The sequence below is a fragment of the Dendropsophus ebraccatus genome, chromosome 1 (assembly GCF_027789765.1).
Source record: "Dendropsophus ebraccatus isolate aDenEbr1 chromosome 1, aDenEbr1.pat, whole genome shotgun sequence".
NCBI lineage: Eukaryota > Metazoa > Chordata > Amphibia > Anura > Hylidae > Dendropsophus > Dendropsophus ebraccatus.
Genome location: NC_091454.1, coordinates 227171908 through 227193873, shown reverse-complemented (window position 1 = coordinate 227193873; position 21966 = coordinate 227171908). Strand labels below are relative to the sequence as shown.

General features: G+C 48.3%; 1 protein-coding gene across 1 annotated transcript; it reads left to right on the top strand.

The window, feature by feature from the left end:
* The first annotated feature begins 10341 nt into the window (after window positions 1-10341).
* On the top strand, window positions 10342-12976 carry LOC138785895 (zona pellucida sperm-binding protein 3-like). Its single transcript, XM_069962357.1, has 8 exons — window positions 10342-10494; window positions 11012-11130; window positions 11464-11567; window positions 11647-11824; window positions 11895-12015; window positions 12249-12340; window positions 12415-12548; window positions 12729-12976. Exons 1-8 carry the CDS (start codon window positions 10342-10344, stop codon window positions 12974-12976), a joined length of 1149 nt encoding a protein of 382 aa, XP_069818458.1.
* Window positions 12977-21966: the final 8990 nt, after the last annotated feature.

Below are 21966 nucleotides of genomic sequence, written 5' to 3'. Positions count from 1 at the left end.
GTGGTTAAGGGCAACGTGCGGTAGTTAGAGGCAACATGCGGTGGTTAGAGGCAACGTGTGGTGGTTAGAGGCAACGTGCGGTGGTTAAGGGCAATGTGCGGTGGTTAAGGGCAACGTGCGGTGGTTAAGGGCAACGTGCGGTGGTCAGAGGCAACGTGCGGTGGTTAGAGGCAACGTGAGGTGGTCAGAGGCAACGTGCGGTGGTTAAGGGCAACGTGCGGTGGTCAGAGGCAACGTGCGGTGGTTAGAGGCAACGTGAGGTGGTCAGAGGCAACGTGCGGTGGTTAGAGGCAACGTGCGGTGGTTAGAGGCAGCGTGCGGTGGTCAGAGGCAGCGTGCGGTGGTCAGAGGCAGCGTGCGGTGGTCAGAGGCAGCGTGCGGTGGTCAGAGGCAGCGTGCGGTGGTCAATGGCAACGTGCGGTGGTCAGAGGCAGCGTGCGGTGGTCAGGGGCAACGTGCCGTGGTCAGAGGCAACGTGCGGTAGTTACGGGCAATCTGGAGGGGGTCACTGGCAATTTGGGGTGGTTACGGTCAAGATGTGGTGGTTATGGGCAACGTGCGGTGGTTACATGTAATCTGGCGTGTTTACGGGCAACCTGCGGCGGTTACGGGCAAACTGGGGCGGATACGGGCAACCTGCGGTGGTTACGGGCAAACTGGGGCGGATACAGGCAACCTGCGGTGGTTACGGGTAATCTGGGAGTAAAACGCAATTATTACTATAATAAAAAGTGTGTTTTATTTTGTTTGTATGTTTTTCACTTTTTCACATTTACACTTTTTCACTTGTACTTTTTTCACTTTCATTTTCACTGTATTACTATGATTACTGTGATATTTTCTATCACAGTAATCATAGTTTAGTGACAGAGACCAAATTGGTCTCTGTCACTTTAAATTTTCAGAGCTAACTGCTTCTGACGCGCATGCGCACATCAGAAGCAGTCAGGACGTCGAGGAGGAAGGAGCTCCAGGATCAGGTGAGTATATGGGGAAGGGGGGGTGACTGGGGGACGGGGGTGACTGGGGGCGTGGGGGGCGACTTGGGGGGGGGGGGCACGGTGACACTTTTTATCCCCTGTCACCAATGATTTATGGTGACAGGGGATAAAAAGTGCCAGGCAGCAATGGGAACAGGCGATCGGCGGTATATAGTATATACCGCCGATCGCCTGTTCCGGGACCCCACAGGGGGGTCCCCGATCACTGCCCCATGCTCTCCGCTACCTCCGGTGGCGGAGAGCATGGGGTTTTCATTCATTTTTTATTTCCATCGCTGCGAACAAACATCATTTATTCGCAGCGATGGGGGCGGCCATCTTGGATTTGATGGCCGCCCGGGGAGGGGGGGGGGTAGAGATCGGCCACAAGGGGGCTGATCTGAGGTCTGATTAATACTTATTTCATCTCCCCCCGGCGCCGGTACTGGCGTATCGCCGCTATAACGGTAATAGCGGCGATCCGCCAGTACCGGGGGGGACAGGGAACTGCCGGGGGAGGATCTGTAGTGGCGGCGGGAGGAGGCAACATGCAACAGCCCCCTCCCACCGCCCGATCGCCTCCCAATGCGGAAATATCCCCATAGACGCTGCGGTCGCAGTGACCGCGGCGTCTATGGGGTTAACTGTCCGGGGGGAGCGCGGCTCCCCTCCGAGCAGAGGCAGCGGGAGGAGGCTATGTGACATAGCCTTCTCCCGCTGCCCCATCTTACCTCGGGACAGCGGGGGGAGGCAGTTTGGGAAACGTCATGTTGCGGGAACTACCTGCTTTACATGACGTTTCCCAAACGTCATTTTGCGGCAAGGGGTTAAAGGGACCCAGGTTGCTCTTAAAGGGACCCAGGTCGCTCTTAAAGGGACATAATTCGCTCTTGAAAGGACCCAGTTCGCTCTTAAAGGGACCCAGTTTGCTCTTAAAGGGACCCAGGTCGCTCTAGCAACATGGGTCTCTTTAAGAGCGACATGGGTCCCATACCTTTTGGAGTGACTTGGGTCCCTTTAAGAGCAACATGCGTCCCGTCCGTTTAAGAGCAACTTGCGTCACGTCCCTTTAAGAGCTACATAGGACCCTTTAAGTGTGACTTGGGTCCCGTCCCTTTAAGAGCGACTTGGGTCCCGCCCCTTTAAGAGAGACTTGGGTCCCTTTAAGAACGACTTGGGTCCCTTTAAGAGCGACTTGCGTTCCTTTAAGGGCGACCTGGGTCCCTTTAAGAGTGATCTGGGTACTTATAATGGTAAAGATCATTGCTCGGTTACCATGACAATCTTACTCATGTCAGTGAGACAAAATCGTTAAGGACCCTCCATATATTACATCTTTTATTGGCCAATAGTGGACATGTGACTGTGGATGTTGTGATACATTGGCTGACAAGACCTTAGAGTTCCTATTGGCTGCTATATCTCAGCTATTTGCATATGTGCTGTGATTGGCTGTCAGCAGTTAGAGTGTGGCCAGTATTTGCAATGGGCCATTATTTTCTATGGGAAATTTAATGTAAATTTCGTAAAAACAACAAATTCGATCGAAACGAAAAATAGATAGCACACCACACACCGCCGAGGGCTTCGAAACACAGTTCGAAATGGAGTCTGTGCGCAAAGCGGTTCGGGCTGTATTACGCGCAGAAAAATGGCTGGAAGAAACGGAAGAAGAAGAATACGGATTACAATATAGGGATTTTCAAGCACTATAACAACAGATTCTAGACCTAAAACGCAAACTAGCAGAACTACACAGACTGAACAAGATACAATTTGACTCTGACAGCACTAGAGATAACATTAGTCACACAAAAAATCCATGAACACAACACACATAAATTTTAACCAGCTCTAAGTAGAATTAGGATGCAGCACTACTGGTACGGAAATAAACCTTCGGCTCTACTAGCAAAACAATTAAATAAACAAATGGCCAAATCCCGAATACCATTTATATATGATGCCCAAAAGACCAAAATTATGGACCCCCAAGGTATCGCTAACAACTTGGCAGACTACTATAAAGCTCTTTATAACTTAGCAGACGACCCACTCCACTCCTCAGCCAACCCCGGATCGGATTACATCATTCCTAGATGGAATTAAACTTCCTTCACTGTCCCCAACCCAGCTGCAAAGCCTCTCCACCCCAATAACAGAAAAGGAAGTCCTACTAAAAAAAAATACCCTAAAAGCAAACAAATCCCCAGGCCCGGATGGGCTGACTAACGATTATTATAAAGTACACAAATATATACTTATTCCCTACCTAACCAGAATGTTTAATGGCATCCTAGAAGGAGACAAATTTCCAGCAGAAATGTTAAAAGCCCTGATAATAACCCTCCCGAAACCAGGAAAATCACCAGACACAGCAGCAAATTTCGCTACTAAATGGGGACCTTAAAATCTATGCCAAAATAGTGGCAAATAGGTTAGCGGACATGATACCATTATAAGTACATCAGGACCAAGTGGGATTTGTAGCGGGGCGACAAACCTGCGACGGAACCAGAAGGTTCATAGACCTTATTGCTATAACGGAGGCCCGGCGAACGCCTTCTCTGCTCCTTACCCTGGATGCGAAGAAGGCGCTCGACCGGGTACACTGGGGTTACTTGGAGATGACACTGACTAAGTTTGGGATCACTGGTCCCCTTCTTAAAGCTATAATGGCTCCATACACAGTCACCTCAGCACAAATTTATTCATCAGGGATCCTTTCCCACCCCTTCCATATAACCAATGGGACAAGACAGGGGTGCCCCCTGTCCCCAACAATATTTGTACTTGCAATAGAGCCCTTAGCACAAAAAAATCAGAGAAGCCCAATCTGTGCAGGGTATACATGTGGGAATAAAGGAACACCACATCGGGTTTGCGGACGATATAATTCTCGCACTGTCTGAACCAGAAGCATCTTTGCAGTCAGTGGTACAAATCCTGACTGAATTCAGAACAATAAGCTACTATAAGGTTAACTCTGCGAAGTCACAAATTCTAAACATGGGCCTACCCCAACCATTAGTGCTGCAACTAAAACAAAACTTTCCATTCCAATGGCCAGACAATGCCATCCCATACCTAGGCATTACTCTTACGTACCCCATACAAAAGCTAGCAGTGATTAACTATAATACCTTGCTAGGAACAATTCAAAATGACATATCAAAATACACCTCATTGCCAATATCTTGGGTTGGCAGGCCCGCTTCTGCCATGAGGCGGAATGAGCCTTCCGCCTCAGGCTGCAGATTTTGCGGTCCGGCAGAGGGGCGGCATTATGTCCCCCCTGCTGTCATTTTTGGTAAGTTTCACTTAACAAAAATGATAGCGGCCGCTCACCTGTCCCGTCGCCCGCGCTCTCCACATCCAGTCAGGTCTCGCAATGTCACCCTGCAGCTGTCACGGACCTCCAGGCTGTGGTGAGTGCCCGGAGTCGGTGGGGGACACGTTGGGGTGATCGGGTTGCGCGGGGTCTCCCCGCGCGACCCGATCACCCCACTCACTCACCACAGCCTGGAGGTCCGTGACAGCTGCAGGGTGACGTCGCAGGACCTGACGGGATGTGGAGACAGCGTAGAGCATGGGCCGGCTGCGGCGTGGGACATGCCGGCCATCACTCGGGGCGGCTGCCTGAGGTTTGCCTCAGGAGGCAGAAACCCCAGAATCGGCCCTCTGGGTTGGTAGGATTTCTACGATCAAAATGATGATTCTTCCCAAAATAATTTATTTTTTCAGAAACCTACGTATACTCCTATCAGTGACCCTTTTAAAACGTATACAGAAGGGGTATGTATGGATGGGGCAAAGAGCTAGAGTGTCACACAAAATCCTATGTTAACCAACTAAATTGGGGGGATTAGGCTGCCCAGACGTCACTAAGTACTATCATGCATCCATAATGGACCAGGTGAAACAATGGTTTATAGAAGACATTACTAAACAATGGGTAGAGTTGGAATCAGTTCAGGTTCCAGGGAATAACATTCCAACGCTGCTATGGGCAATGAGATTGTCGCCCATGAGAAAACCCGACCCACCACCACCAATAATAGCAGGAATCACCATATTTAACAAAAACACAGTAAAAGACCTACTAATCCCTACGAGGGCATCTCTCATCCCCATAAAGACTTTGGAAAGATTAATACCTGATGCTGACTACACCTCTTGGACAAATAATGGGCTAACCACTTTGGCAGATTTATATAACAGGAACATTCTTAAATCCTTTGCAGAGCTAGTACAACAGTACAACATCTCCAATAAGGACTTCTACAAATACCTACAACTCAGGCACTGCCTAAAGGATGTGCGGTTTGAAAATACTAATAAGCAAACCAAATATGAGACATTCCTCAGAGATACAACAGGGAAACTCAGAGGTCTTGCCCTGACACATCGATCCCTAACAGCACAAAACACGGAATTTACTTTCATTAAAAAATGGGAAATAGACCTCAAAAGGACATTCACGGAACAACAATGGTCGACACTGTTTGACCTCCCCTCCAAAGTGTCTCATTGCGTCAGCCACTTAGAAGCCTCTAGAAAATTACTCTACAGGTGGTACATGACGCCCTATAGGCTTGCAAAACTTTATCCCACAACATCATTGATATGCTGGAGGTGTAATACGAGCACTGGAACTTTACTACACGTGTGGTGGGAGTGCCCCTCACTTGCACTATTTTGGGGGAAAATTCGGGACTTTTTGGAGGCAACGCTGCATTACCCACCATCGTGGGGACCGAGTATGGCACTACTCTCATTGGATAACAAGAAAATTCCGCATGAGGACTTGACAATAACAATACATATTCTAATGGCTGCAAGGAACGCGATTGCTCTGAAGTGGAAATCAGCAGCAATTCCTGATTTAGCAGAAATTAAGGCAAAAGTCCAATATAATTATAGAATGGAAAGGTCCAACGCTTTAAGGAACAATAACCTCCCACGATTAGAGAAACTGTGGTGCAAGTGGATAGCGTTGGGCCTAGATGTATGAGCTTACACTTGAATGTTTTCTAACTAATCCTAGGTAATTCCACAGAACCCAGATAGGCATTTATTCTCTTTGTTCACCTTGTATGTTTATTGTTTCTATAGGAGAGGAGCTGGTTGGCACAAATGTATAAGTCTATGTATCTGACTGATAACCAGAACAAATTACAAGCATAGTACCTTCTAATGCAGGACTGTAAGTTGTATGTTATGTGTTGTAAGTTATATTGTTGTAGTTTGTTAACTCTTGGACGCCAAAACTATTATATATGTTAAAACTCTGCTTCGTGACAGAGCCACATGTTCGCGGCTTGGCCGACTATCTCTCGGCCGTGTTTTTTAAAAATTTGTATGAAAATCTCTAATAAAAATTTTAAATAAAAAAAAAAAAGGAAACACAGAAAGGCTATGTTAACGCACAGTTGGAATTTAGTGGATGGCTGTTACTTCAAAAAAGTGGCTGTTGTTTTAAAATAACAGAAATTATTTGCCATTAAATGGTGGCCATCCGCTAAATTTCAGCAGTGAGTGAGCATAGCCTTTCTGTGTTCTCGTTCCCTCCCGATTTTGATTGCAAAAGTATTGACCAAAATATTGACCAAAAATACTGTGTGTGAACAAAGCCTAAGGATGGCAATAGAGCAACCTTAAGAACATTTGTTTGTACAGGTTTTATTTTTTTAGGAGCCGTTAAATAAAAGTAATAATAATAATAATAATGGATCATGTGGGTCTGTAGATTAAAAAATGCAAGCGCTGTGGCCTTTGAAAACTCAAAAGGAAAAAACAAAAGTGCAGAAATAAAAATTGTCTTTGTCCTTAAAGGGTTAAGAGTGTTACATCTTATTATTTTTTTTGAGGTGAATCGCTTTGGGGAATAGCGGTGCACGGGGGGCGACCGACGATTTGAGAAGCACCATACATTACCTAGCAGGCCTTCTCCTCTGCTCCGTCTTTCTCCCCGGGTCCCGCGGCGCAGCATCAGCTTTGGTGCGGCCTGACTGAGCTGTCAGGCTGCTCTGGAGTTGATGCTGCGCCGCGGGACCCAGGGAGGAAGATGGCGGAGGAGAATGCCTGCTAATTAATGTATGTTGCAAGGGCTGCATGGACATTGGTAACAATGTCCCTGCAGCCCTCACTAAACGATCATTGGGCCGTGGAATATGCCCAGCATCGAGCGCTGATCTAGCAGATTGGCGCTCGTTTACACTGTTGATCGGGCCATGGAATAGGGCCCTTCAATCTCTCAATGATTTTTCTAGCGGAATCAGCCAGAAGACACGTCAATTATTGGGGTAGAAAGCGAATCCGCAGCAGAACATTCCGGCGTTTGAACAATAGAGCGGATATCCCATTGAACACAATAGGACATTTCAATTGAATATGTGTATAAAAAAATTGCTCGGCTACCATAACAATCTTGGAAATCTGTATTTTGCTGTAATATATATGTATATTTTTATTTATTTTTAAATAATGTTATGGGAAACCATTTCTGTGTAGGTATACAGCAGCATCTGTGCGTCTCCGCTTTCTGCACAAAGAATGGACACGTCCCTAAGGGAGGAGTTTTTCCCATGCCTAGTGGTGTGCACATTAAAATCAACCAATCACGTCAAAAAGTCCCTAAAGCTACATCACCCAGTGCGCTTCCCAAACATACTGTACCCCTGTACCCTGCACCCCCTGCTGGTACAGGACAAGAGCATTGAAACCCACCCAGGACCGTGACTACATGGAGAAGACATATGCCCAGATGACTACTTGGCCAAACAGTGCGGGACTATATAAAAGTAAGATTGTAGATTAATCCAGCAGGGGACGCAGGGTACAGTATGTTTGGGAAGTGTGCTGGGTGATGTACCAGCATGTTTCCTTAGCTTTAGGGTGCCTTCTTACAGTACACAGCATATCAGCAGCGGATTTCTCGCTACGAATTTGCAGCGAAATCCACAGCGGATACTTGCCCATGCATTTGAATGGGCTGACATACTCGCAGCGAGTAGGTGAAACTCAGTGCCTTTAAAGGGGTGCTCCAGCGTGGGGGCACTTTTTTGGGGGGACAGGGGAGGAGGTGGCTGAAATAAAAGACGTCCACTTGCGATGCCCCTGGCCCCTAGGGGCCACTCTGCTGAGAGGATGGTGTTGCGGGCAGGAACCGGGGCAGCTGCTAGCTAGATGGTTGTCACGGTTTAGGCACGAGGGATCGCAGCTGGAAACCGGGCTCCTGACCATGCGGGAATACTGGGCGTGCGATTCTTCGTTGTCCTTCGTCAGGGCCCAATTATCACACCAATGCCAAGGTTCAGAAACAACGGTAGTTGTATATTTATTGTAACGGTGGTAACTAGTAGTAACAGTCTCTCCGGATGCAACCGGGAATAAGGCAGACTTGAATAAAGCAGAGTAATGGGTGATGCTGCAATAGGCTGTGAGAGTAGCGTTCTGAATGATGGGAGTAGTATTGATACTGAAGTTGAGATGCTGGGTGGAATGAGACTTGAATGAAATACTTGCTGTTGATGATTAGAGAAGATGATGATGAGAGGAACTGAAGAATGACTGAAGAACGGCACCCAGATGAGGATCTTGAGACTGGAACACAGCCAGTGGACTGGAGCAGCAGAGCACACGCAGGCCTCTCTCGTAGCAGGGAGAGAGATCACACACAGAACTTGTCCCCTGAAGGTGGAGAGCAAGACTGACGTAGAACAAGAAGTCACATGGGAACCCCAGCCAAAGCTCGATGACCGTTGGCAACCATGGCAACAGGGCACAGTCACGTGATACACCAGCCTTTGCATCATCACACCATTAGGCATATACAGAGAAATATACATGAGAAGTACCATACTTGAACACTGGGGGGCGACATAATACCATTAGGCACTGATACCGGAATATACATAAAAGAAAATGAATGGAATAGCAGATCTGAATACTCAGGGGTGACACAATACACGCAGTTTGCAGTGAACCATAGCTTTCCAGAACAGAACCGATTATAGTAAAAGTGTGAGGATAAGAAAGCTGTTCTGGGACACTGCACACTTACCTCCCCGGTTCCATCGGCGGGTCCCGCATCACGTCGCTCCGGTGCCCGGTTCCCAGCTGCTTCCTGGTGTCTGTTACCGGCCGAGGCGGGATCCGTTTGAAGTCCGCTCGGATCCCGCCTCCTTCACTGAGTGGCTGAGCGGCCCTGAGACGTAGCATCTCGGGCAGCATCAGACACCAGGAAGCGGCCGGGAACCGGGCACCGGAGCGACGTGATGCGGGACCCACCGCTGGAACCGGGGAGGTAGGTGGACGTCTTTTATTTCAGCCACCTCCTCCCCGGTCCGTCCAAAAAAGTGCCCCCACGCTGGAGCACACCTTTAACCCCCGGAGCATACATGACCTGCTCCAGGCTCTTGCTTGCTTCGGGGCACTGAGTTTCGAATACTCGCAGCGTGATAACAACCCATTCATATGCATGGGCAAGTATCCGCTGTGAATTCACAGCAAGAAATCAGCTGCGGATAGGCTGTGTGTAAAGGCACCCTTAGGGGCGTTTTTGACGTGATTAGTTCCCTTTAAATGCAGGACAAAAACACAATGTGAACACGGCCTAACAGGACAAATTGGTAGCAGTTCCTAGTATGACTCCTCCTCTTTGCTGTAGATCTTTATATTTAAAAATACAAAATGCTACAATAAAAATATAATAATAATAATAATAATAATAATAATAATAATAATAATCACAAATATTAACACTAATAAAACTCCTAACAACTATATTGTATAATAAATTCCTGTTCCAGCATAAAATAAATAGATCCCCACACCAAACAGCAAACCATTTTTTTTCTTCCTCATCGCTGTCTCCTCATCAGATGTGGTGGGGGGGGGGGGGGGGAGAGGCCCAGCTGAGTGTAATAAGGCATCAGGTGGAGGATGGCCGTGTGATGGGTATAAAGCTCAGCCTCCTCCACCCTCCCCTTGTGTGACTTGTCCTGTAGTCAGGATGGAGCTGTGGATCAGGTGGAGTTGGCTCTTAGTGGTTCTGCTCTATGGACCAGGCTTTAGCAGCTCCTCGGTTAGACCCCGGCGCCAGTATGACACTTGGTGGAGGAGTAACCAGGCTGGATTGGGATCTTCTAGAGGACTTGGACAATCTTCCTCTAGACTGGGTTCTCCTAGAGCAAACCCCTGGTCTCAGTCTCACTCAGTCTCTGGTGTTGGGTCTCCGAGAAGTCTTCAGCCTGTATACGGATGGGGCTCCAGGAGTCATGGAGCAGAGTATCAGTCCCGACAACTTGCACTACAACCCTCATCCTCCCCTGTCAGTTTGCAGTGTGGTGAGGACAAGATGGTGGTGATGGTGAAGAGAGACTTCTATGGTAATGGTAAGCTGGTGAGGCCCTCAGACCTGTCCCTGGGTTCCTGCCCCCCTGGAGCTCAGACTACTGACCCCAATGTGATGTTTGAAGCTGATCTCCAAGACTGTGGGAGCAGCTTAGAGGTGAGTGAGCAGAGGAATCCAATAAGACATGTGGTTGTATACTATGATCCTATCTATACATCATAGAATCCCCTCTGTCAATCTGTAGTATGCGATAACATTGCCATTCTTACTATGTACCAGTGATGGATGTATCTTGTTATGCTGCTTATAGTCCCCTCCTCACAATGACAGATCTGTAAGTCTATTAGCTCTTATGAGGTCCTTGCTATGATCTATAGAAGGGGGGGGGGGGGGGGGGGGGGGGGGGGGGTATGGAACCTTGGCTCCCCAACTGCTGCCAAACTACAACTAAAGCTGTTGCAATAGTTGGATAGCACAGGTTCCCTACCCCTGATCTATATGATCACTTGGGCTTCCAGGAATCCTGTCAACTTCTCCAGTAGTTTAGCTGTGATAGTTTCCTGTCCTTTCTTGGTCTCCTGTTTCCCCCCTATGTAGTAACTACAACCCTCACTATTCCAAATAGACACTTGTGATATGTAGTGTAACCTCATTGTGATCTCCATTCTTCAAGATGACTCCAGACTGGCTAATTTACAGCGTCAACCTGCGCTACACCCCCAGCTCTCCCAGAAATGTGCCCATCACCAGGTTCAACTCTGCTGTGGTTCCCATCCATTGTTACTACCCACGGTGAGCCTATTCCTATGGTGTGCTCCATACCTTAAGATCTGCACAATATGTATGTACTGTATAATGGAAGCCAATCCGTATGGCCCCCACAGTCCTTAGGTGATATATTACTAGTCCTTGCATCATGACTATTTCCTTGGATGGTCATGAGAAGAGCAGTCTCTATTGTCTTCCCTAACTGAGTCTTCAGTCTTAACTATAACATATAAATGTGCACAGTGATAGGTTTAGATATCTTCCTATAATATGGAACGGTTCTGGTATTTCCTGAGCTAGACTGAGGCCTGTATACCTACACAATGCATGGTTTCAGTATTTTCCTTTCTTGCCTAGACATGGTAATGTGAGCAGTAAGGCCATCAAGCCAACATGGATCCCGTTCAGCTCCACCGTGACCTCAGAAGAGCGGCTGGCCTTCTCCTTGCGTCTCATGACTGGTGAGATGCTTTCTAATATTACGGCGGTGGTTTGAAGTGTCTTGGCCTATACTAATCACCAAGTATCTTTTCTCTCCAGCGGACTGGAGCGCTCCCAGTCCATCACTGGTCTTCCAGCTTGGTGACATGTTCTACATAGAAGCCTCTTTGGACACTCAGAACCATGCCCCAATGATCCTGTTTGTGGACAGTTGTGTGGCCACTATTACCCCAGATGTGACCTCCACTCCTCGCTATGAGATCATCTCTAACAATGGGTGAGTTACTCCCATCAAGACTGTCCAAGTCTTCAAGAGCCTATTGTCTACAGCTCATTTTGTCCTCCAGGTGCTTGATGGACGGGATGCAAGAAGATTCTTCTTCAGTCTTTGTTTCTCCAAGACCTCAAGCAGACACCCTTCGCTTCATAGTGGATGCCTTCAGGTTCACGGACAGTTCTGTCTCTCTGGTAAGAACAGTCCAGCATCACAAAGTGTCAAAACACGTACCAGCTCAAATGCATCCTAGGTACACAATATTTACTGTACCTGTAAGCCCCAATATAAAAACCATACTGGTTGCCTTTATTGGACATGACCAGTGTCTTCTTAGCCTCCTTTAAGGCTTTCTTTAGCAAAAGTTGTACTTTGGAGGTGGGTGTGAGTCTCATGGAAGTGACCACTGCTGGTAATTGTGTCCTAGATCTATATCACCTGTTCTCTGAGAGCTGCTGCCATTGACCAGACCCCTGACCCAGTGAACAAGGCCTGCTCCTACAACAAGGCCTCCAGCAGGTAAGACCCTGTATAGAGAACCCAGGAATTATGTCAGTTGTTGGGGCACTCTATTGATCCTCAGTCTCTTCTAGTTGGACACCTGTAGAAGGCTCAAGTGGGATCTGCCAGTGCTGTGCCACCGGGAACTGTGCTGCTCCTACAGGCCCCAGATCAGCATGGGGCTCATACCTTGGGAGGCCAAGAGGATTAGGGAAGAGAGATGTTGGTGAGTAACCATGCATTGTATTGAGCACTAGAAGCCAGTTTTCTGATTCAAGATGTGGTCTTCAATACATGAAAAGCCATAGTACATGAGTTCTCAGATCATGGTGAAGGCCACTTCTGTAACAGACCAGTTTGAAGACTACTGAATAGTTAATCTCAGATATTGCTTTCTCTCTGGCAGGTTCTCAGGTGGAGGAACATGGCCTGGCCACACTGGGTCCTCTTCTAGTGACTGGAGCGAAGCCTAACCAGGAGGCCAGAGCCGGAACCGCCCAAGCTTCCAGGATGGGTGCAGGCCAGGAACCTCTCCAGCTGTGGGTGCTGGTGGCCATCGGCTCTGTCTCTACAGTGGTTGTGGCTGCTGCTGTTACTGTGGTTGGAAAATATCTTCTGAGAAGGCTTACTGCTAAAGAATCTGTGCAAAAATAAACACTTTTTGGTAAATCCTCGTCTTAGTCTCTTGAATTGGAACATGCAGATGTGTTGCATAATGTCTTAAAGGGGTACTCCAGCAAAAATCTTTGAAATCCACTGGTTTCAGAAAGTTGTATAGATTTGTAATTTACTTTTTAAATCTAGTCTTCCCATACTTTAACTGCTGCATGTCCTGCAGGAAGTGGGGTATTCTCTCCAGTCTGACGCAGTGCTTTCTGCTGCCGCTTCTGTCCATGTCAGGAACTGTCCAGAGCAGGAGAGGTTTTCTATGGGGATTTGCTACTTTGGACAGTTCCTGACATGGGATATAGGTGGCAGCAGAGAGTTAGACTGGACAGTATCTCACTTCCTGCAGGACATATAGCAGATGACACTTACTGGAATTAAAGTGACTCTATCCACCACACTGATGGTACCATCTGTTTGAGAATAAATACTTACTGGTGTGCCTTGGTCTTAAACTTGGTGGATACAGAGTCACTTTAAATAGAACTAAATTACAAATCTAAATAACTTTCTGACCCTGGTGGATTTGAAGAATTTTTATATTTTGTGTGCCAGAGTGCCCCTCTAATAGACTTGTTGCTGTCTATCTAGTGCTATGGGAGAGACAACCTGCAGACTCCTGTCTCTAATACAGCTATAGGATGTGCCATGAGATATTCAAACATAAATATTTTTGAATGTTCCACAATTCATTTTTATGGGGAATCTTTGGCCTTTAAAGCAACTCTGTAGCCACAATCTGACCCCCCCCCCCCCAAAAAAAAAAAAAAAAAAAAAAAAACTTCAGATAGCTGCTTTTAATCCAAGATCTGTCCTGGGGTCCATTTGGCAGGTGATGCAGTTATTGTCCTAAAAAACAAGATTGTGGGTACAGAGTCACTTTAAAGGGATCTCCAGCATTAGAAAAACATGGCCACTTTCTTCCAGAGACAGCACTGCTCTTGTCTCCAGGTTTGGTGCAGGTTTTTGCAACTTAATTCCAGTAAAGTGGATGGAGATTAATTGCAAATCTCACATTACCTGGAGACGAGTTGTGCTGGGAACATGGATATAGCATGTGGCTGTATCCATGTCTTCCAGGATTCTCTAGTGCTGCATCCACCTTCTCCAGCCACTGGTATTCATACATTAAACAATCAGACTCGAGCATGCTTTGTGCTCATCTGTAATATCTACAACACAAAGCACAAGATAAGTGTAAACTCTCAAATAGCCACTAGATGTCAGTACTCTATGTATACCAATTACTGAATAAACTTAGTTATTACACGTAATGCCACTAGAGGTCAGTATTAGACATAAGCAAACTGGGTTCAAGTCGATCCGAACCCGAATGTTCGGTATTTGATTAGCGGGGGCTGCTGAAGTTGGATAAAGCTGTAAGGTTGTCTGGAAAACATGGATACAGCCAATGAATATATCCATGATTTCCACATAGCCTTAGGGCTTTATCTAACTTCAGCAGCCACCGCTAACAAATGCCGAAAGTTTGGATCGACTCGAGCATGCCCAAGGTTCGCTCATTTCTAGTCAGTATTCTACATCTATTCTAAACAGCAGCTACTGAATCAGTCATTTCATGTAATGGCCACTAGAGGTCAGTAGTGTACATCTATTCTAAATGTCACTTACTGAGTTAGGGCGGGTTCATACTACAGAATTCTCGTGGGACAATGTCCGCGGAATTCCATCAGCTGTTCGCCCGCACGGGCATGCGCTTTTCCGCCGGCTCCATAGACACCATTCTATTGCCCGGCGTATTCCACAATCCGCTAAAAGAAGTGACCTGACACTTTTCAGCTTATAGCGGAATACGCCGACTCATAGAATGGTGTCTATGGAGCCGGCGGAAAAGCGTCCAGATGTGCGGGCGGACAGCTGACGTAATTCCGCGGACATTGTCCCACGAGAATTCCGTAGTGTGAACCCGCCCTCACAGAGTAATTTCATGTAATGGCCACTATGTCAGTATCTTACTAAACCCATTGTATACATGAAAACAGTTGTTTCTGCTGTTACTGGCAACATTGTAACCATTTTACTATGAATACATTTTAAGGCCATATAATGTATGCCCTGTATCTAGTGAGGTTATAACACTAGGCAGGAGGACACATGGTACTAGCTGGAGACTCTGTGTAAATAGGACTGTGTGGGCAACACTCCTGAAGTTATTAGACCTCATGAATGATGTCATCCGGCAATCAGTGACAGTAAAGGTTCTGCACATATCAAGCGGATGATAGTCGGGACGTGTAAAAGCCGCGCACTCTGCTCCCTGAGCTTTGTCTTTCCCGCAGCACAGACCGTATTAGAGAATACAACCCTGGAGATGCTTCCCCTCAGCTCAGCACCTAGCGCTCCAATAGCGTTCTTAGAGAGGAACTCAGTTTATTTTTTTATTTTTGTCACCTTGTGTTAGACAGTTATATAGATTTGTTATTTACATCTATTCCAGTACTTATCAGCTGCTGTATGTCCTGCAGGAAGTGATGTATTCTCTCCAGTCTGACACAGTGCTCTCTGCTGCCACCTCTGTCCATGTTAGGAAGTGTCCAGAGCAGCAGCAGTATGTGGAGCGGCACGTCCTGTAGTACTTTTGCCTAATGTGTCACTGGGAAGAGCCGACCTTCAGCCCTTGGCCAATAGGACCCAATGAAAACAAGGAGGCACGTCCGCGTGAAAAAACAGCTTCTCCAGTCCTTGGCTACACTTTTGTAGGACCTCTGTGGTACTTGAGAACGAGGGGAGATTTCATGCAGGGCCCCGATAGGCTAGCACAGATGAGGAGACCTCAGGGAGGGCCCTGATAGGCTAGCACAGATGAGGAGACCTCAGGGAGGGCCCCGATAGGCTAGCACAGATGAGGAGACCTCAGGGAGGGCCCTGATAGGCTAGCACAGATGAGGAGACCTCAGGGAGGGCCCTGATAGGCTAGCACAGATGAGGAGACCTCAGGGAGGGCCCTGATAGGCTAGCACAGATGAGGAGACCTCAGGGAGGGCCCTGATAGGCTAGCACAGATGAGGGGACCTCAGGGAGGGCCCCGATAGGTTAGCACAGATGTGTGACACCAGATCTAAGGTGGTTGCCCAAGATACAGCCGGGCCCAGTGATGTTGGAGGATGAGGTAGAAGAATACTTAGAAGAAGAAGAGAATACTTGTGCCCGTGTATTGACCTTTGGGTCTTCACACCACCTAATGCCCACCAGTGTCGGGTGACCTGTCCTATGAGGGAGACACAAGGCCCCAGACCTTGTTACCTGGGATGAGCGGAATGCTGAGTGTTCCCTGCTGACAACCGCGCTGCAAGATAGAGTTCCTAGGCTCTTATCAACTTTGCTCTATCCGGATCAGTTCCTAGTTTACTGCTGTCTGTGGATACTGTCCTGCACTGTGACTCTCCTAGTCCATGGCATGGGTTGAGTTTATCCCTGACTTGTCCTCTCCTGTAGGAGTTATTACACTGCATAGTGCTGTGTAGAGTAAACGGGGCAGAAACTGTTAGCTGTGTCTTGTCTTGCTTCCTACCCATACAGGGACCTGACTAAGACTGAACTTCTTAAAAGTAGGGGAACATGGCAGAGGGCCAGGGCCCAGAGAGGACAAATGTAAAGAGCTGTCTAGCTTGCATCCTTCCTCTACATTGTCCAATACGAAAGACTCATGCACTTCCTCTACTCATGTGACTTCCCTTCTCAGCGTATCTAAGGTGCTCTGTGAGTGGGAGGGCCTTGACAGGCGAGCACAGAAGAGGAGACCTCAGGGAGGGCCCTGATAGGCCAGCACAGATGAGGAGACCTCAGGGAGGGCCCTATTACTACTACTACTACTACTACTACTACTACTACTACTACTACTACTACTCCTGCTACCGCTACTGCTGCTGCTACTACTACTACTACCATAGTTGCCAACATTTGAATTTTTTTTCCAGGGACACATTAGTGTTAGCAACAAGGGGTGTGGCTTATAGTAGGTGTGGTATCAGTGGGTGTGGTTTACGGGGTGTGGATGAGGGGTGTAGTAGTATAGAAATAGATTAGAGGTGTAGTAGTAGTAGTAGTACAGGAAAACATGAGGTTTGTAGCAGTACAGGAACAGATGAGGGGCAGGGTTGTAGTTAGGAGTCATGAAGCCCCATAGCAAACAACTGCATGGGGCCCCACAAAACCTTGAAAACTTGGTAGCTCTGGGAGACTGAGGGTGACTGGAGCAGACTGAGGGTGACTGGAGCAGACTAAGGGTGACTGGGGCAGACTTGGGGTAACTGGGGGTGACTGAAGCAGACTGAGGGTGACTGGGAGTAAATGGAGCAGACTGGGTGTGACTAGAGCACACTGAGGGTGGCTGGAGCACACTGGGGGAGAATGGAGCAGACTGATGGTGACTAGAGCAGAGTGGGGGAGACTGGGAGTAAGACTGGGGGTGTCTGGAGCACACTGGGGGAGAATGGAGCAGACTGATGGTGACTAGAGCAGAGTGGGGGAGACTGGGAGTAAGACTGGGGGTGTCTGGAGCAGACTTGGGGAGACTGGAAATAAATGGAGAAGACTGAGGGTGACTGGAGCAGACTGAGGGTGACTGGAGCAGACTGAGGGAGACTGGGAGTTAATGGAGCAGACTGGGGGTGACTGGAGCAGACTGGGGGTGACTGGAGCAGACTGGGGGTGACTGGAGCAGACTGGGGGGAACTTGGGCAGACTGGGAAAGACTGGGGGTAGCTGGGGCTGACTGGGTTGGTGGCTGGGACAGACTGGGAGGTGACTGGGGGTATCTGGGGGAGATTGGGGCAGACTGGGGGGTGACTGGGAGAGACTGGGGGTAGCTGGGGCAGACTTGGGGAGATTGGGGCAGGCTGGGGGGTGACTGGGAGAGACTGGGGGTGGCTGGAGCAGACTGGGGGTGACTGGGAGAGACTGAGGGAAGCTGGGGAAGACTTAGGGGTGACTGGGAGAGACTGGGGGGAGCTGGAGCAGACTGGGGGTGACTGGGAGAGACTGAGGGAAGCTGGGGAAGACTTAGGGGTGACTGGGAGAGACTGGGGGGAGCTGGAGCAGGCTGGAGCTTTATTACCTTAAGCATAATCCAGCATCTCCTGTGGGCCCCTCAGTTTACCATAATACTGGGGGTATAATGAGGAGCCCTCATGAGGGGGATTATATACTATACATTGGTGTGAGGGGCTAGCATACTGTAAGACGAGAAATCAGAGCTGTGACTGGTATACAGTGTACACCAGTCACTGGTATACACTGTTTACCAGTCCTTCAGCATAATCCCCCTCATGTGGTCACCTTATTACCTGGCTCCCTGCAGCATACGGCCATCTTGTTCCTTAGGGCTCTTCTATCCCAGAGGCAGGAGTGAGTGACCTCACTGTCAGGCCCTGTAGGTGGGAGGAGAGAGCGGCCTCTGGTGGCTGGAGGCAGAATATACAGCCTCCAGCCAAAAAGCCTATGCTTAGGCTTCAATGCATTAGGGGCCATTTCTCTCTCTCTCTCTCTCTCTCTCTCTCTCTCTCTCTTTCTCTCATCACCTTCAGATGTGCTCATATAAGTGAATACATAGAAAAAGTGCGACACCTAGTGGGGAAATACAAATTAGCACCTTCATCCCCTTTGTACGATACCTGACAGAGATACTTTACCCAGGTAGAATAAAAACTTAGTGGAGTTCCCTGTACTGTTACACTACATACCACTACCACTTATATGTGTGGTGGCAGTGATACCGCAGCTGGAGTACAGACAAGAGGAGAAAGAACAGACGAAATGGAGACCCAGGCCAAAGCAGCAATCAATAGGCCGAGGCAGCAATCGATGGGCTTAGGCCGCATCTGCCGGATGGTGCTGCTACCAATGGGGACAATTCATTGGTGGCGCTACAGCTACAGTGTATTATTACATTACTATTCATAATCATCTGTATACTATACATAGAGCTGAACACGAGCTTCTCTTTTCCCCATAAATTGTCCAGTGTATTCGGTCACTGATCAGCGACAGCTTCATTATATTCATTAGTCAGATTTTTTTTGTTTTCCACATGAGACAAGAGAATTGAACCCTCCACAGATTGTTCTCCCCCCAGGGCCTTGTCTTCTATGTGTATGTATATATATATACTGTAGGAGGCCGGCCAGTACACGTTACTACTGCTGTCCTATCTATGAGACCTCTCCGGATCTGTCCGCCAGTGGCGTAGCGACCGTGGTCGCAGCGGTCGCTGCTGCGACCCGGCCCGCCACGGAGAGGGGCCCGCGGCCCCTCTCCCTGTATCCTCTGCGCCCGCCGCTCCGCTCTCCAGGACGGCCCCCGGCTGATGCTGGCTCCCTCCTTTCATCCCCTGTGCCCGCCGCTCCGCACTCCCGAACTCCCGGCCGATGCTCCACTACCTGGCGGTGTCCCCGGGATTCCCCTGCAGCACATGCACCAGGAAGGTCAGTGTGCGCGGGGGCTTTTACTTCCGGGTCAGGGAGCGCTCCCTGACCCGGAAGTAACAGCCCCGGCGTACACAGTTCCCTGATGCGTGTGCTGCAGGGGAATCCCGGGGACACCGCCAGGTAGTGGAGCATCGGCCGGGAGTTCGGGAGTGCGGAGCGGCGGGCACAGGGGATGAAAGGAGGGAGCCAGCATCAGCCGGGGGCCGTCCAACACCGCAGATGATAAGAGAGCTGCAACGGGGGAACGAGGTTAAAGGTGAGTTGTTGTTGTTGTTTCCCCCCCCCCCTTTTGTTTTTATCTACTTGACAAGGGGGCATATACAGTGGGGGCAACACAGTGGGGGCATATACATGGGGGCAACATGGTGGGAGCATCTACATGGGGGAGATGTATACGAAGACAACACAGTGGGGGCATATGCATGGGGGGCAACATAGTGGGGGCATATACATGGGGGGGTAACATGGGGGGTATGTATAAGAAGACAACACAGTGGGGGCATATACATGGGGGGTATGTATAAGAAGACAACACAGTGGGGGCATATACATGGGGGGATGTATAAGAAGACAACATAGGGGGGTATGTATAAGAAGACAACACAGTGGGGGCATATACATGAGGGGGAAAGTATAGGAAGACAACACAGTGGGGGCATATACAAGGGGGGGAAACATAAGGAAGGCATCTATATGGGGGAAAAGATAAGGGGGACAACACAGAGGGGACCATCTAAAAGGGGGGACTACACTGAGAGGGGCTGTCAAGGAGATGCACATGGGGGCCATATATATGGAAGACTGAACAAGGGGCCATCTCTACACAGAGGGGGACATATACTATAAGGGGGGGGGGGGGTAACAGAGTCAGCCTACCCACTAACTGAGGGTGTAAAGGGGCCAATACAGATGTGCAGTTTGTATAGAGATGAGGATGGTGACAGAGTGAGGAGCCTAATATCTCTGTCTGGCAGATTCTGTGGATTCGTGGCTCGAAGAAGTTCTCATAATAACGGCCCAGGACAGATGGAGAAGATGAAAAGGAAAGAACTCTGATCAGAGAAGACGTCCCCTGTGAGTCACCTGATGTAAGTGCACTGTAATGTATATGGTGTACAGAACCTGTGTAGAGCTGGGTCTGCCTCTTCTGGATGAGGTGATAGTGATCTGTGTACAGTGGATGTTATTCAGTACCAGCGGTGGTATTAGTCAGTATGTGGTGGTGTTAGTCAGTAGCAGCAGTGGTGGTAGTATGTGGTGGTATTAGTCAGTATTGGTCTCAGTATACTGGATTTGGTCAGTAACAATATGGTGGTGATGGTAGTGGTTGTGGTGTGGCGGTAATATTTGCGCCTTGGTAATATTGGTCTCAGTATACAGGATTTGGTCAGTAACAGCATGGCGGTAATATGTATGGTGATTATATTTCCATCCTATATACTGGTATTATTGGTAATATCAGTCTTTATCTATCTATCTATCTATCTATCTATCTATCTATCTATCTATCTATCTATCTATCTATCTATCTATCTATCGCATAGTTTGGTCAAGGAAGGGGGGGGGGGGGCCAAGTTGAACTCTTGCACCAGGGCCCAAGGGACATTAGCTACGCCCCTGCTGTCCGCCATGTGCTCCCATCCTAAGCTGCACTTATCCACCATTTATCAGATACACACGTCTCATCTTCTTTCCTTCTCAGATCGATATTAAAAGAACACATTCATTTTTATCATCAGGGAAGGAATCATGACAACATGTGAGGTAAGTGTCCGGGAATACAAGGCCGGGTTCACACAGCACAGATCTCCTACAAACCGAAAAAATATGCCGGAAAATTCACTCTCCTTATTCAATAGGATACAAGAATAATAGGAACATTCACACAATATATAACAGGGAACAATACAAATCATCAATCAGTGAGAGAGTCCATGTACTATATCTATTACATATGTATGCGGCAAATACAAGTAAACTCTGTCAGTAGGATTATGGCGTCCTATCTCAGAGTAGCATAAACTATTGACAGAGAAGCTGAGCAGAATGATGTGTCACTTCTATTGTTCTGTGCAGCTGATCCAGAGATCTCCTCCTGAATAACATGGATAACTAGATTTGCATTTCCAGGGAAATACATAGTGCTTGAAAAGAGCGCCCCTTTACCAGTGACTTGGAGAGCGCCCCTTTACCAGTGACTTACAGAGCGCCCCTTTACCAGTGACTTACAGAGCGCCCCATTACCAGTGACCTCCAGAGCGCCCCTTTACCAGTGACTTACAGAGCGCCCCTTTACCAGTGACTTCCAGAGCGCCCCTTTACCAGTGACTTCCAGAGCGCCCCTTTACCAGTGACTTCCAGAGCGCCCCTTTACCAGTGACTTACAGAGCGCCCCTTTACCAGTGACTTACAGAGCGCCCCTTTACCAGTGACTTGGAGAGCGCCCCTTTACCAGTGACTTACAGAGCGCCCCTTTACCAGTGACTTGGAGAGCGCCCCTTTACCAGTGACTTACAGAGCGCCCCTTTACCA